General features: G+C 45.5%; 1 protein-coding gene across 3 annotated transcripts in view; it reads right to left on the bottom strand.

Annotated features, from left to right (window-relative positions):
- Positions 1-236: 236 nt before the first annotated feature.
- Positions 237-15,575, bottom strand: part of LOC121547084 (serine/arginine repetitive matrix protein 2) — a 42,152-nt gene continuing 26,813 nt past the window's right edge. The window contains exons 9-17 of one of the 3 annotated variants that reach the window (XM_041858185.2): positions 11,007-11,117; positions 8,935-9,102; positions 8,692-8,794; positions 8,221-8,450; positions 7,832-8,093; positions 2,513-2,869; positions 2,068-2,232; positions 1,784-1,852; positions 237-1,452 (exon numbers count right to left, since the gene is read on the bottom strand). In XM_041858185.2, coding sequence (XP_041714119.1) covers positions 1,192-1,452; positions 1,784-1,852; positions 2,068-2,232; positions 2,513-2,869; positions 7,832-8,093; positions 8,221-8,450; positions 8,692-8,794; positions 8,935-9,102; positions 11,007-11,117 — 1,726 coding nt within the window. In that variant the 3' untranslated portion in view covers positions 237-1,191. Of the gene's footprint in view, positions 1,453-1,783; positions 1,853-2,067; positions 2,233-2,502; positions 2,870-7,831; positions 8,094-8,220; positions 8,451-8,691; positions 8,795-8,934; positions 9,103-11,006; positions 11,118-15,575 lie in introns of those variants that run through there. The other 2 variants (XM_041858186.2, XM_041858187.2) reach the window with 2 other exon arrangements.

The raw sequence follows: 15,575 nt of genomic DNA, 5'->3' as shown, positions 1-15,575 counted from the left end.
TAATATCAGCCTATAGAATACTGTCCCGACCGATTCTCAGTCCATCTCTAGTCAGCAGCACCTCTTACTGTATTCTTCACACTCATCATCTCTAGCTGGCATGGTCAAGTTCCTTATTCTGCACAGGTGTGAAGAGAAACAATTTCCACTCCATAACAATGGAAGTGATAAGTGGGGGGGCATGTGTACTAATGATGCAGTGCAGAAATACTACTCAAACACACTGGGGATTTGTTTGACAAACTACGTTTATTTTTACCACGTTGCAACTGCAATAAAAAGTGTATTTTGAAAATAGAAGTTACTCAACAGCAGAAATGTGACAAAAAAAACAAAAAAAAAACAAGTGCAAATAGTAAAACGAATCAACAGAACAGTTTAATATATATATGTAGGTCAATCCTACTAGGATTCATCTTCTGCATTGTTCAACAAAGTGCCTGAAAGAAATCACGTTACGTTTGTTCACTTTACCTGAGAAAGTGGAACACGTAGACACAGTTGCATCCCAAATGGCACCCTGTTCCCTATATAATGCACTACACAGGGAATAGGCCGGGGTGCCATTTTGGATGCAACTTTGGTCCAGAGTCTAGAAGACAGGCAGTTGGTCTAGACATGCACAATTCTATATGGATGCAGCCAGGTTATCTTCCATTGCAGTGTTCTTCTCTGGCTTCTCTCTGCCTCATTCCTTCATATAATCTTCATCCCTCCTTTCTGTGCCTCTCCCGGTCTCTTCCTTCTGTTCTGTGCCTCTCCCAGTCTCTTCCTTCTGTTCTGTGCCTCTCCCAGTCTCTTCCTTCTGTTCTGTGCATCTCCCAGTCTCTTCCTTCTGTTCCTCTCTCAGTCTCTTCCTTCTGTTCTGTGCCTCTCCCAGTCTCTTCCTTCTGTTCTTCTCTCTGCCTGCCTTGATTCTCCACCTCTTTCCTCCATCTCTGAATCTTTCTATAAATTGCCTCTCTCCTCACTCTCTCCCTTCCGTCTGTTCTTTCCTTCTCTCCTCCACCGCTGCTTCCCTCTTTTCTGTGACCCTCTCCTCCGTCTCTACTTCTGTTTGTTCTGCCTCCATGTCTCCATATTTGGTTCCTCATCTGACTCCTCTAGCGTAAGTTCCACCTCCTCCACCTCATCCATCTCATCCACCTCCTCCATCTCCTCCATCTCATCCACCTCATCCATCTTTAGAAGTTAGTCTTCCTCCTCTCCCTGAATGTCCTTTCGTTCCTCAGCTTCCTCCATGGCATAGTGCTTTTCTGGTGTCCTCTCCTCCTTGTCTTGTCCCTCTCCGTCTTGTCCTACCTCGTCCCCCTCATCCTCTTCTCCTTCCACCTCCATGACCCTTTCCCCTCTCTCTTCCGCCACTTCTCTCTCCCTGTGGGAGTGTTGGCTCTCCTGGCTGCTGCTCACAGCATCCTCAGGCAGAGGCTGCCAGTAGTCATACAGTTTACCCTGGAGGCAACACACACATTACATTACTATAAAACAAATCACATTGCTATCAAACATATTACAACAGTTTTACTATGCAGTAATAAATACACAGCATTAAATCACAGCTCTGCGATACTAGTTGCCCTGGCAGTACTTCCCCGAACTAACTACACACACATATATATATATATACACACACACACACATATGCATATCTATCTATCTATCTATCTATCTATCTATCTATCTATCTATCTACACACACACACACACACACACACACACACACACACATCTAGTTATGGCTTTACATACTGTAGCTGTACTGTATCTCTCTATGCATGTCTACCTGGAGAGGCCTGGTTCTATGGACCAGCACCTGCCACTTGGTGTAGATCCTGGCCACAAAGTCCTTCACCTAGAGGGAGAAAGAGTGAGCGATGAGGAAGAGAGAGCGAGAGGTGGGGTGGATGACGAAGAGAGTGCGGAGAGAGAGGAAGAGGAGGAGAGAGGGAGAGAGAACGAGGGGGGTTAAGAGCCGTTTAACCAGAGAGATCATATCATCATTAATGCATTTATGTGGATTACAGTTCCCATAGAAATGTTGTCTATACGGAAGAAGTGACCACATACCTTGCTCCTGTACAGCATCTTCTCACTCTCCCTGATGTCACTTTTGATGTGTTTCTCCAGCTCAGCACTTAGCAACAACAACTGGTTCTTTTGCTCCGAAGGGAAGAACTCAAAGTTGGTGGCTTCGTTGGCCAGGGCCAGGAGGCTGTAGCAGAGGTAGTAGGCCTGAAAACAACAATGTGTTCATTGGACACCAAACGGAAGAAAACAGGGACGACTTTGACTATTGCTCCAATAAATTGTTATATATATTTCCCTTGCAAACCACTGTTGGTTGTGTGACCTAATGAAAACCTGATTTAATTGGACAACAGGGGTGTAGTCACTAGGAACCAGACGCAAGCAAACAAACCTAAGATGGGAGGGACTAGTTGCTACTCTTGTCTAATAAGACATTTCCGTTTTGTTGCAAAATGTTTTCCGTTGCAAAATTACCCTTATATACCCTGGTAAATAAACCTTTGTTGACCTGCTGGTCCAGGGAGGCACAGTCCTCCTCTTCTTCCTCCCCCTCCCGCTCTCTGTGTGGGTGGGGACTCCTCCTGGAGCAGGAGGTGGCCAGGCCCCGGAGGAGTGAGGAGGGCCGCATTCGGGAGAGGTAGGGACGCAGGTCTGACAGCTGGAACTCTGTGTTGGAGGGAATGTAAGTGCATTTCTTGTTCAGTAGCTTGGAGATGGCCGACACACTGATGTGTCTCCTGAGTTGCTTGCCACGCATGCTGTCTGGCAGGAGCTCGACCAGCCAGCGCAGGTTGTGGTGGTCCTCAGTCAGGTCGACCAGCGACATGCAGATCCTGGGCAGCTACAGGACAGGACAGGAGATGGATCAACATCAACAATCAGACAGGCGAAACACACACACACACACACACACACACACACACACACAAAACAGTGAGATGAGTTTACCTAGCAAAGGAAATAAAGAAACTTCAAAAAAGCAAAAGAAAGAAATGGTGACATTCATTAATTCATCTCCAGAACCATACCAGTGTCTACATACAGTGAGCTCCAAAGGTTTTGGGACAGTAGATAGGTTTACATCCAATTTGTGACAGATTTTCATGTGAATATTCAAAAATCTGTATAGAACAATATGCGCATTTTCCACCAGAGATGTTTCCATCAAACTGACCTTTTGCGGATAAAAGGCTGTGCACGATGACGTAGTGCACATAAAAATAACTTTTGCCTTTAAATTCGATGTACCGAATGAAAAATACAAGTTAAATGGGTTTCCATAGGGCCTCCCGAGTGGTGCAGCGGTCTAAGGCACTGCATCGCAGTGCTAGAGGCGTCACTACAGACAAGGTTTTGATCCCGGGCTGTGTCGCAGCCGGACGCGACCGGGGGACCCATGAGGCGGCGCACAATTGGCCCAGCGTCATCCGGGTTAGGGGAGGGTTTGGCCAGCTGGGACTTCCTTGTCCTCTAGCAACTCCTGTGGCGCATGCACGCTGACACGGTCGCCAGTTGTACGGTGTTTCCTCCCACACGTTGGTGCGGCTGGCTTCTGGGTTAAGCGAGCAGTGTGTCAAGAAGCAGTGCGGCTTGGCAGGGTGGTGTTTCGGAGGACACATGGCTCTCGACCTTTGCCTTTCCCGAGTCCGTACGGGAGTTGCAGCGATGGGGCAAGACCGTAACTACCAATTGGATATCATGAAATTGGGGAGAAAAAAGGGGTAAAAAGTAACAAAAAATAATATTTAAATACAGTTGAAGTCGGAAGTTTATATACACCTTAGCCAAATACATTTAAACTCGGTTTTTCACAACGTCAGTTAGGATCACCACTTTATTTTAAGAATGTGAAATGTCAGAATAATAGTAGAGAGAATTATTTCTTTCATCACATTCCCAGTGGGTCACAAGTTTACACTCAATTACTATTTGGTAGCATTGCCTTTAAATTGTTTAACATGGGTCAAACGTTTCAGGTAGCCTTCCACAAGCTTCCCACAATAAGTTGGGTGAATCTTGGCCCATTCCTCCTGACAGAGCTGGTGTAACTGAGTCAGGTTTGTAGGCCTCCTTGCTCGCACACGCTTTTTCAGTTCTGCCCACACATTTTCTATAGGATCGAGGTCAGGGCTTTGTGATGGCCACTCCAATACCTTGACTTTGTTGTCCTTAAGCCATTTTGCCACAACTTTGGAAGTATGCTTGGGGTCATTGTCCATTTGGAAGACCCATTTGCAACCAAGCTTTATCTTCCTGACTGATGTCTTGAGATGCTGGTTCAATATATCCACATAATTTTCCTTCTTTATGATGCCATCTATTTTGTGAAGTGCACCAGTCCCTTCTGCAACAAAGCACCCCCACAGCATGATGCTGCCACTCCCGTGCTTCACGGTTGGGATTGTGTTCTTCGGCTTGCAAGCAACCCCCTTTTTCCTCCAAACATAACGATGGTCATTATGGCCAAACAGTTCTATTTTTGTTTCATCAGACCAGAGGACATTTCTCCAAAAAGTACGAACTTTGTCCCCATGTGCAGTTGGAAACCGTAGTCAGGCTTTTTTATGGCGGTTTTGGAGCAGCGGCTTCTTCCTTGCTGAGCGGCCTTTCAGGTTATGTCGATATAGGCCTTGTTTTACTGTGGATATAGATACTTTTGTACCTGTTTCCTCCAGCATCTTCACAAGGTCCTTTGCTGTTGTTCTGGGATTGATTTGCACTTTTCGCACCAAAGTACATTCATCTCTAGGAGACAGAACGCGTCTCCTTCCTGAGCAGTATGACGGCTGCGTGGTCCCATGGTGTTTATACTTGCGTACTATTGTTTGTACAGATGAACGTGGTACCTTCAGGCGTTTGGAAATTGCTCCCAAGGATGAACCAGACTTGTGGAGGGCAAAAAAAAAAATCTGAGGTCTTGGCTGATTTCTTTTGATTTTCCCATGATGTCAAGTAAGTTTGAAGGTAAGCCTTAAAATACCTCCACAGGTACACCTCCAATTGACTCAAATGATGTCAATTAGCCTATCAGAAGCTTCTAAAGCCATGACATCATCCAAGCTGTTTAAAGGCACAGTCAACTTAGTGTATGTAAACTTCTGACCCACTGGAATTGTGATACAGTGAATTATAAATTAAATAATCTGTCTGTAAACAATTGTTGGAAAAATTACTTGTGTCATGCACAAAGTAGATGTCCTAACCGACTTGCCAAAACTATAGTTTGTTAACAAGAAATTTGTGGAGAGGTTGAAAAATGAGTTTTAATGACTCCAACTTAAGTGTATGTAAACTTCCGACTTCAACTGTAAATGGGTTTCCATCATTTTCAACTCTACTGATGGTTTTGTCACAAAAACTGTTGCGTTATATTTCAAATGTGCCCACTCTGGTCTTGACACGTGCACTTTAACCAACATCTCGCAGATACAGTGTGGGTAGGCTACCTACATTATGAGATTATTATGGATAAGAGTGATATTATTTCTATTTGTCAAATGGCAGCAAAGCATTGATCATCATGTCACCAGAAAAATACCCAAAATATTTATTGGACAGAAGCATCAAGCTCATCACCTTGCAAATTCACCACCCTGTGAAGTTCATCATCACTTATTTAATCTGTAGCCTAATAAACTGTATGCTTTCCCGAGTCGGAGTGGGAGACTCGGATGACTCCAAATTTACTTCGATATGATGGTTATTATATTAATATTTGTTCATAAAAGCATTCCACTGCCATTTCTCGCATAATTTAATTTACAGACACAAAAAGATTCCACCATGTGGAACAAACTAATTGTCTGTCGGCATTTATGTTTCCATCCGCACGGTCGTGACTTTTGTTGATGCGGCAGGTAATTGGATGAAAACGTGGTTAGTGACACATTTTTTGTGATTTTGGCTCTGTACTCCAGCACTTTGGATTTGAAATGATACAAAGTTACAGATGCACAAATATCATCCCCCTAAAAAATGCTAACTTCCCCTGTTCTTGTAATGGTGAGAGGTTAGCAAGTGACTCCAAAATACACAATACATTATATCTCATTAATTTCTATTGGGCACAAAGTAATCTCAAAAACAATCAAAACAAACAGCAAATGCATTCAACAAGTTTGTAGAGTCAAGCTTGATGTAAATCATTGTGTGCTAGGAATATGGGACCAAATATTACACTTTTGACTACTTTAATACACAAGTGAATTTGTCCCAATACTTTTGGTCCCCTAAAATGGGGGGACTATGTACAAAAAGTGCTGTAATTTCTAAACGGTTCATCCGATATAATAATAATAAATAATATGCCATTTAGCAGACGCTTTTATCCAAAGCGACTTAAAGTCATGCGTGCATAAATTTTTATGTATGGGTGGTCCCGGGGATCGAACCCACTACCCTGGCGTTACAAGCGCCATGCTCTACCAATTGAGCTACAAAGGACCACAATGATAATACGATATGAATGATAATACCTTCAAATTAATGCTGACAGTCTGCACTTTAACTTTGTATCATCCAAAGTGCTAGAGTACAGAGCCAAAACAACAAACAATGTGTCACTGCCCCAATACTTTTGGGGCTCAGTGTATGTAAAAATGGTGCATGTCTACATTCTGTAGTTAAAAAGATAAGAAGGTCCTAAAAAAAGTCATAATCTAAGACATTATAGAGTAGGAGAAAAAAATAAAAAATAAAAAGTGATTTGAAAAACCCATAGAGATCCTATTAAATTACTATTGTAATTCCTAATTCAATGTCAAAACCTGCAATGAGTTTCTAGCCAGGGGGAGGGCATTCCCATGCTCCCGGTGTCACCACGAGTTAAAATGTTTTTACTTTAGATTACACCAATTGCACTTTTTAACTTTATATTTTTTTACTACAAAATGTAGAAATGTGCCATTTTCACGTACTGTATGTAGACACTGGTATGGTACCAGAGATCATGAATACGAGGTCGAAAAGTGGTGGAATTTCCCCTTTCAAGGCCTTTTCACACTGCATTTCACAATGCCCCTGGCTAAGACTGGCCCTGGGCTAGCTTATCCCACATTAACACAAGCATTTGTTAACCCTGTGCCAAGGATTCACACTTGTATTCCAAAGACCTGGGCTAACGTACAAACACAACATGCGACAAGTACATCCTATTTCTGACATGCGTTCAATGTTACATTCTATCTAGAGTCCTGCCCTGCCCATGCCCGCAACATTCAGGCCCTACTCTGGCCCGATTGCTTCTGCCAAAGTTAAAGGTGCGGCCGAACCCGAAATCAGAAATACAGTAACTTCCTCCTATCTATAGCTGTTTGTCTTGGTCTGTCCCCCACTCCCTGTGCTGTGTGTTTGAGTATCCATAGCAATGGTTCCGCTGTTGCGCACAACAAGACGTGAGAGTTGTTAGTTGACATTAGCTAGCTACGTTTCGTCACTCGAAACTTTGACAAAACTCATGGAACATTATTATTTTCTGTGAAATAATCTCTCCCTGTCGACCCGGACAGGTAAACAAGAGAGTTCGGTGCTAGCCCTGGGCTAAGGTTGGCGCTAGCCCACTTTAGAATGTGCAAGTGTGAACACTCCCTTAGCCCCGGGCTAAGGAGGCTGGGATTATTTAGCCCTGGGTTTATTTAGACAGCGAATAAGTGGATGGGGGAGACAAGCAAGTATAAGATTAAGTTAGAAAGGCTGAGGCGGGGATTGAACCCACAACCATTGTGGTTGCACGTGTACACGTGTTACTACGGCACCACTCAGAAGCCACAGAAGAAGAAAGAAATAAAAAGGTTGACTGACTGACCATGCTGTCCAAGTCCCTGATGCTGTTGACCAGGTTGTGCAGTAGGGAGCGGAGGTGCTCGGTAGGCTGGAGGGTGAGCTGCGTGTCCAGGCCCACTCTGCTCACCACCGTCAGGAGTAACAGCAGGTCTCTGTCACTGTAGGCCCGCGGGCACAACGACGTACAATGACACATGTACTTGATGACGTTGTCAAAGTTGTGTTCAGGGAAAGTTCTGAGCTTCTTACTGGACAGGCTCTCTGTGCTGATCTGGATGCCCTCTCTACACACACACACACACACACACACACACACACACACACACACACACACACGTAGTTATTACCGTCTATCATAAAAATTGTATGAACAAAGTTGTTATTGACACACAGACACACACACAGACTTACATCAGGTCTCCCTCAGTGAAGGGGGGTTGTAGGTTCTCCAGGGGGAACAGTGTGACAAAGGGAACCCCCATGTTCATGAAGACCAGGGTCACGTCTCCAACACTGGGCACCCACACCTCATACCTCTCACTCTTATTCAGCACCATGTGTTCAGCAGCAGAGCAGGCAATATCTCCAAGGGCCTTAAGGACCTGATGACAGGTCAGCTTGTCCGAGTGGACTGACATCATCTACAGGAGGGAGAGAGAGAGGCTGACTTTTTGTCTGTCTTTAATGAGCCATCCTCATTTGATTAAACCCCCCCCGCCCCCAAAAAACGAATTGCGTACCACCAAACCACCAGAGAGAGAGCGAGCAAGAGAGAGGAGACATCAATCCACTGATCAATCATTTACATTTAAGTAATTATACAAACAAATCAATTTGATTTGTCTAGCGCAGGAAGAGGTAAAAGGGGGTGTAGAGTAGTACCTGGAAGAGCCAGCGGGCCACCTGGGGAGGGCAGGGGGAGGAGCGGTAGGCTCTCTGGAACAGCTGGGAACTGACCTGGGTCCTGAACTGGTCTGGAGATGACCTGAGATACACAGAGGGAACGAGAGAATGGAGGGAGAGGACATTTTTTTGAGAGATGGGGTGATGGGGGCAAGAGAGGAGAGAACTGAACATTTCCTCTCAGTCTTTTCACTCTCTCACAGATACACACACACACCTTACCAGAGGATTGTTTTCTGTGTGGTGTCACACGGGGTGACGTTACAGTGTCTCAGCTGCAGTGTGTGTTGGCTGAAGAGACGGCCAAAGTTGTCCAGGCTGAACACCGCTTCGCCGGAGTGCAGGTCCTGGATGGCACTAGACAACACTGAGAAACGCTGCAGGAACTCCCTGGGGTTGACAAGAGATACACACATGGAAGTGTGGGATTGTGGTTATTAGTCCTCCTCATGTGTGTGTGTGTAGTTACCTCTGCTCCTGGGAGAAAGGAAAATGGGGTACCTAGACAGTTGGGGGTACCTAGACAGTTAAACCGAAATGAATCTTCTGCAGTTATCCGCCTTAAATCGATGTCTTCGGCGCCTGGGAAGCGGTTGTTGTTGGGGATTAAGTACCTTGGGGCAGAACGGCAGGTTTTTCCACCTTGCCGGCTCAGGGATTCGAACCAGCGACCTTTCGCGCTTAACCGCTAGGCTACCTGGCCTCCTCTATGTTTTATGTTCTCTCCTCTTTTGTGTATGTACATTATGTATGTACAGTGCATTAGGAAAGTATTCAGACCCCTTGACTTTTTCCACTTTTTGTTACAATACAGCCTTATTCTAAAATGGATGTAAAAAAAAATATATATATATCCTCATCAATCTACATACAATACCCCATAATGACAAAGCGAAAACAGATTTTTAGACATTTTTACAAATTTATTAAAAATAAAAACAGAAATACCTTATTTACATAAGTATTCAGACCCTTTGCTATGAGACTCAAAATTGAGCGCAGGTGCATCCTGTTTCCATTGATCATTCTTGAGATGTTTCTACATCATTTACCTGTGGTAAATTCAATTGATTGGACATGATGTGGAAAGGCACACACCTGTCTATATAAGGTCCCACAGTTGACAGTGCATGTCAGAGCAAAAACAAAGCCATGAGGTCGAAGGAATTGTCCGTAGAGCTCCAAGACAGGATTGTGTCGAGGCACAGATCTGGGGAAGGGTACCCAACAACTTTCTGCAGCATTGAAGGTCCCCAAGAACACATTGGCCTCCATCATTCTTAAATGGAAGAATTTGGAACCACCTAGATTCTTCCTAGAGCTGTCCGCCCGGCTAAACTGAGCAATCAGGGGAGAAGGGTCTTGTTCAGGAAGGTGACCAAGAACCCGATGGTCACTCTGACAGAGCTCCTGAGTTCCTCTGTGCAGATGGGAGAACCTTCCAGAAGAACAACCATCTCTGCAGCACTCCACCAATCAAGCCTTTATGGTAGAGTGGCCAGACGGAAGCCACTCCTCAGTAAAAGGCACATGACAGCCCGCTTGGAGTTTGCCAAAAGGCACCTAAAGGACTCTCAGACCATGAGAAACAAGATTCTCTGGTCTGACGAAACCAAGATTGAACTCTTTGGCCTGAATGCCAAGCGTCACATCTGGAGGAAACCTGGCACCATCCCTACGGTGAAGCATGGTGGTGGCAGCATCATGCTGTGGGGATGTTTTTCAGCGGCAGGGACTGGGAGACTAGTCAGGGTCGAGGGAAAGATGAATGGAGCAAAGTACAAGGAGATCCTTGATGAAGAGCGCTCAGGACCTCAGACTGGGGAACCCTAAGCACACAGCCAAGACAACGCAGGAGTGGCTTCGGGACAAGTCTCTGAATGTCCTTGAGTGGCCCAGCCAGAGGCCAGATTGAACCCGATCAAACATCTCTGGAGTCCTGAAAATAGCTGTGCAGCGACGCTCCCCATCCAACCTGACAGAGCTTGAGAGGATCTGCAGAGAAGAATGGGAGAAACTCCCCAACTACAGGTGTGCCAAGCTTGTAGCGTCATACCCAAGAAGACTTGGGGCTGTAATCGCTGCCAAAGGTGCTTCAACAAAGTACTTTGCAAAAATGTCTAAAAACATGTTTTTGCTTTGTCATTATGGGGTATTGCGTGTAGATTGATGAGGAAAATGAACTATTTAATCAATTTTAGGTCTGAATACTTTCCGAATGCACTGTATGTATGTATGTATGTATGTATGTATGTATGTATGTATGTATGTGTGTTTTAAGCGTGTGTAGTTACTTTTGCTGCTGGGAGATTGCCTCTATGTTCTCCTCCTCCTCCTCCTCCTCCGCCAGTCTCAGCAGGTTCTCCTTACAGGAGAGACGCAGCTTGGCCTCCATCTCCTTAGACCTGGGGGGAATAACCACGACATAGCACACATTGTTATGACATAGTACTCATATGATATGAAATAGAACACTTCTAATACTTAAAAGTCTAAGCCGTGGGGGGGGATTGTTTTAAGATGGTCATACTATGGCTCATTTAGCTATTTGATTTTGAATTTTAGGACCCCTTTGGGTAACAAAAAAACAACAAAATATTTGATAAAATATTGAATTCGGCCTTTACTACTATGGCCCAGAGAAAACGCATTGAATTACACATTCATAAATGACAAACAAGACAGTCAAAGAATATATCATATCTAGGAGATATGGTAGCTCAGGAAATATATCTATATACAGTGAGGGAAAAAAGTATTTGATCCCCTGCTGATTTTGTACGTTTGCCCACTGACAAAGACATGATCAGTCTATAATTTTAATGGTAGGTTTATTTGAACAGTGAGAGACAGAATAACAACCAAAAAATCCAGAAAAATGCATGTCAAAAATGTTATAAATTGATTTGCATTTTAATGAGGGAAATAAGTATTTGACCCCTATGCAAAACATGACTTAGTACTTGGTGGCAAAACCCTTTTTGGCAATCACAGAGGTCAGATGTTTCTTGTAGTTGGCCACCAGGTTTGCACACATCTCAGGAGGGATTTTGTCCCACTCCTCTTTGCAGATCTTCTCCGAGTCATTAAGGTTTCGAGGCTTATGTTTGGCAACTCGAACCTTCAGCTCCCTCCACAGATTTTCTATGGGATTAAGGTCTGGAGACTGGCTAGGCCACTCCAGGACCTTAATGTGCTTCTTCTTGAGCAACTCCTTTGTTGCCTTGGCCGTGTGTTTTGGGTCATTGTCATGCTGGAATACCCATCCACGACCCATTTTCAATGCCCTGGCTGAGGTAAGGAGGTTCTCACCCAAGATTTGACGGTACATGGCTCCGTCCATCGTCCCTTTGATGCGGTGAAGTTGTCCTGTCACCTTAGCAGAAAAACACCCCCAAAGCATAATGTTTCCACCTCCATGTTTGACGGTGGGGATGGTGTTCTTGGGGTCATAGGCAGCATTCCTCCTCCTCCAAACACGGCGAATTGAGTTGATGGCAAAGAGCTCGATTTGGGTCTCATCTGACCACAACACTTTCACCCAGTTCTCCTCTGAATCATTCAGATGTTCATTGGCAAACTTCAGACGGGCCTGTATATGTGCTTTCTTGAGCAGGGGGACCTTTCGGTTGCTGCACGATTTCAGTCCTTCACGGCGTAGTGTGTTACCAATTGTTTTCTTTGTGACTATGGTCCCAGCTGCCTTGGGATCATTGACAAGATCCTCCCGTGTAGTTCTGGGCTGATTCCTCACCGTTCTCATGATCATTGCAACTCCACGAGGTGAGATCTTGTATGGAGCCCCAGGCCGAGGGAGATTGTGAACAGCGCCGGAGAAGATGGCTGCCGTTTTACAGCCCTCTAACCAATTGTACTATTATGTGTGTTTTTCCGCGTTATTTGTAATTTATTTTGTACATAATGTTTCTGCCATCGTCTCTTATAACCAAAAAGAGCTTCTGGATATCAGGACAGCGATTACTCACCTCGCATTGGACGAAGATTTTTTCTTCAACGAGGCGGCCGCGAAGGATATCATACAGACACCCGACAAGGCCCAAATACCCGTCATTCGCGTGAGGAAGAGACGGAGATATCGCGGACGCAGATCCGGGTGCCTTGTAAGGATCCGACGGCGAGTGAGTAAAATGCCTCTTCCATCAATCCTATTAGCCAACGTTCAAGCTTTTGAGAATAAAATGGACGATTTAAGATTACGGTTATCCTACCAACGGGACATTAAAAACTGTAATATCTTATGTTTCACGGAGTCGTGGCTGAACGACAACAATGATAACATTCAGCTAGCAGGCTATACGCTACATCGGCAGGACAGAACGGCTGACTCTGGTAAGACAAGGGGTGGCGGTCTGTGTATATTTGTAAACAACAGCTGGTGCACAAAATCAAATACTAAGGAAGTCTCAAGGTTTTGCTCGCCTGAGGTAGAGTATCTTATGATAAGCTGTAGACCACACTATTTACCAAGAGAGTTTTCATCTATATTTTTCATAGCTGTCTATTTACCACCACAAACCAATGCTGGCATTAAGATTGCACTGAATGAGTTGTACAAGGCCATTAATCAACAGGAAAACGCTCATCCAGATGCAGCGCTCCTAGTGGCCGGGGACTTTAATGCAGGGAAACTTAAATCTGTTCTACTTAATTTCTACCAGCATGTTAAATGTGCAACCAGATGGAAAAAAACTCTAGACCACCTTTACTCCACACACAGAGACGCATACAAAGCTCTCCCTCGCCCTCCATTTGGCAAATCTGACCATAACTCTATCCTCCTGATTCCTGCTTATAAGCAAAAACTGAAGCAGGAAGCACCAGTGATTCGGTTAATAAAAAAGTGGTCAGATGACGCAGATGCTAAGCTTCAGGACTGTTTTGCTAGCACAGACTGGAACATGTTCCGGGATTCTTCAGACAGCATTGAGGAGTACACCACATCAGTCACTGGCTTCATCAATAAGTGCATCGATGATGTCGTCCCCACAGTGACCGTACAACCAGAAGCCATGGATTACAGGAAACATCCGCACTGAGCTAAAGGGTAGAGCTGCCGCTTTCAAGGAACGGGACTCTAACCCGGACGCTTATAAGAAATCCCGCTATGACCTCCGACGAACCATCAAACAGGCAAAGAGTCAATACAGGTCTAAGATTGAATCATACTACACTGGCTCTGACGCTCGTCGGATGTGGCAGGGCTTGAAAACTATTACAGACTACAAAGGGAAGCACAGCCGCGAGCTGCCCAGTGACACAAGCCTACCAGACGAGCTAAACCACTTCTATGCTCGCGTCGAGGCAAGCAACACTGAAGCATGCATGAGAGCACCAGCTGTTCCGGATGACTATGTGATCACGCTCTCCGTAGCCGATGTGAGTAAGACTTTAAGCAGGTCAACATTCACAAGGCCGCAGGGCCAGACGGATTACCAGGACGTGTACTCCGAGCATGTGCTGACCAACTGGCAAGTGTCTTCACTGACATTTTCAACATGTCCCTGACTGAGTCTGTAATACCAACATGTTTCAAGCAGACCACCATAGTCCCCGTGCCCAAGAACTCTAAGATAACCTGCCTAAATGACTACCGACCCGTAGCACTGACGTCTGTAGCCATGAAGTGCTTTGAAAGACTGGTCATGGCTCACATCAACAGCATAATCCCAGAAACCCTAGACCCACTCCAATTTGCATACCGCCCCAACAGATCCACAGATGATGCAATCTCTATCGCACTCCACACTGCCCTTTCCCACCTGGACAAGAGGAACACCTACGTGAGAATGCTATTCATTGACTACAGCTCAGCATTCAACACCATAGTGCCCTCTAAGCTCATCACTAAGCTAAGGATCCTGGGACTAAACACCTCCCTCTGCAACTGGATCCTGGACTTCCTGACGGGCCGCCCCCAGGTGGTAAGGGTAGGTAACAACACATCTGCCACACTGATCCTCAACACGGGGGCCCCTCAGGGGTGCGTGCTCAGTCCCCTCCTGTACTCTCTGTTCACCCATGACTGCATGGCCAGGCACGACTCCAACACCATCATTAAGTTTGCCGACGACACAACAGTGGTAGGCCTGATCACCGACAACGATGAGACAGCCTATAGGGGAGGAGGTCAGAGATCTGGCCGTGTGGTGCCAGGACAACAACCTCTCCCTCAACGTGACCAAGACAAAAGAGATGATTGTGGACTACAGGAAAAAAAAAGAGGACTGAGCACGCCCCATTCTCATCGACGGGGCTGTAGTGGAACAGGTTGAGAGCTTCAAGTTCCTTGGTGTCCACATCACCAACGAACTATCATGGTCCAAACACACCAAGACAGTCGTGAAGAGGACACGACAAAGCCTATTCCCCCTCAGGAGACTAAAAAGATTTGGCATGGGTCCTCAGATCCTCAAAAAATTCTACAGCTGCACCATCGAGAGCATCCTGACTGGTTGCATCACCGCCTGGTATGGCAACTGCTTGGCCTCTGACCGCAAGGCACTACAGAGGGTAGTGCGTACGGCCCAGTACATCACTGGGGCAAAGCTTCCTGCCATCCAGGACCTATATACCAGGCGGTGTCAGAGGAAGGCCCTCAAAATTGTCAAAGACTCCAGACACCCTAGTCATAGACTGTTCTCTCTGCTACCGCACGGCAAGCGGTACCGGAGTGCCAAGTCTAGGTCCAAAAGACTTCTCAACAGCTTCTACCCCCAAGCCATAAGACTCCTGAACAGCTAATCATGGCTACCCGGACTATTTGCACTGCCCCCCACCCCATCCTTTTTACGCTGCTGCTACTCTGTTAAGTATTTATGCATAGTCACTTTAACTCTACCCAC

Source organism: Coregonus clupeaformis, chromosome 31 (assembly GCF_020615455.1).
Source record: "Coregonus clupeaformis isolate EN_2021a chromosome 31, ASM2061545v1, whole genome shotgun sequence".
NCBI classification, from domain to species: domain Eukaryota; kingdom Metazoa; phylum Chordata; class Actinopteri; order Salmoniformes; family Salmonidae; genus Coregonus; species Coregonus clupeaformis.
Note: the sequence above shows the minus strand (reverse complement) of the source record. Positions and strands in the feature narration are given on the sequence as shown.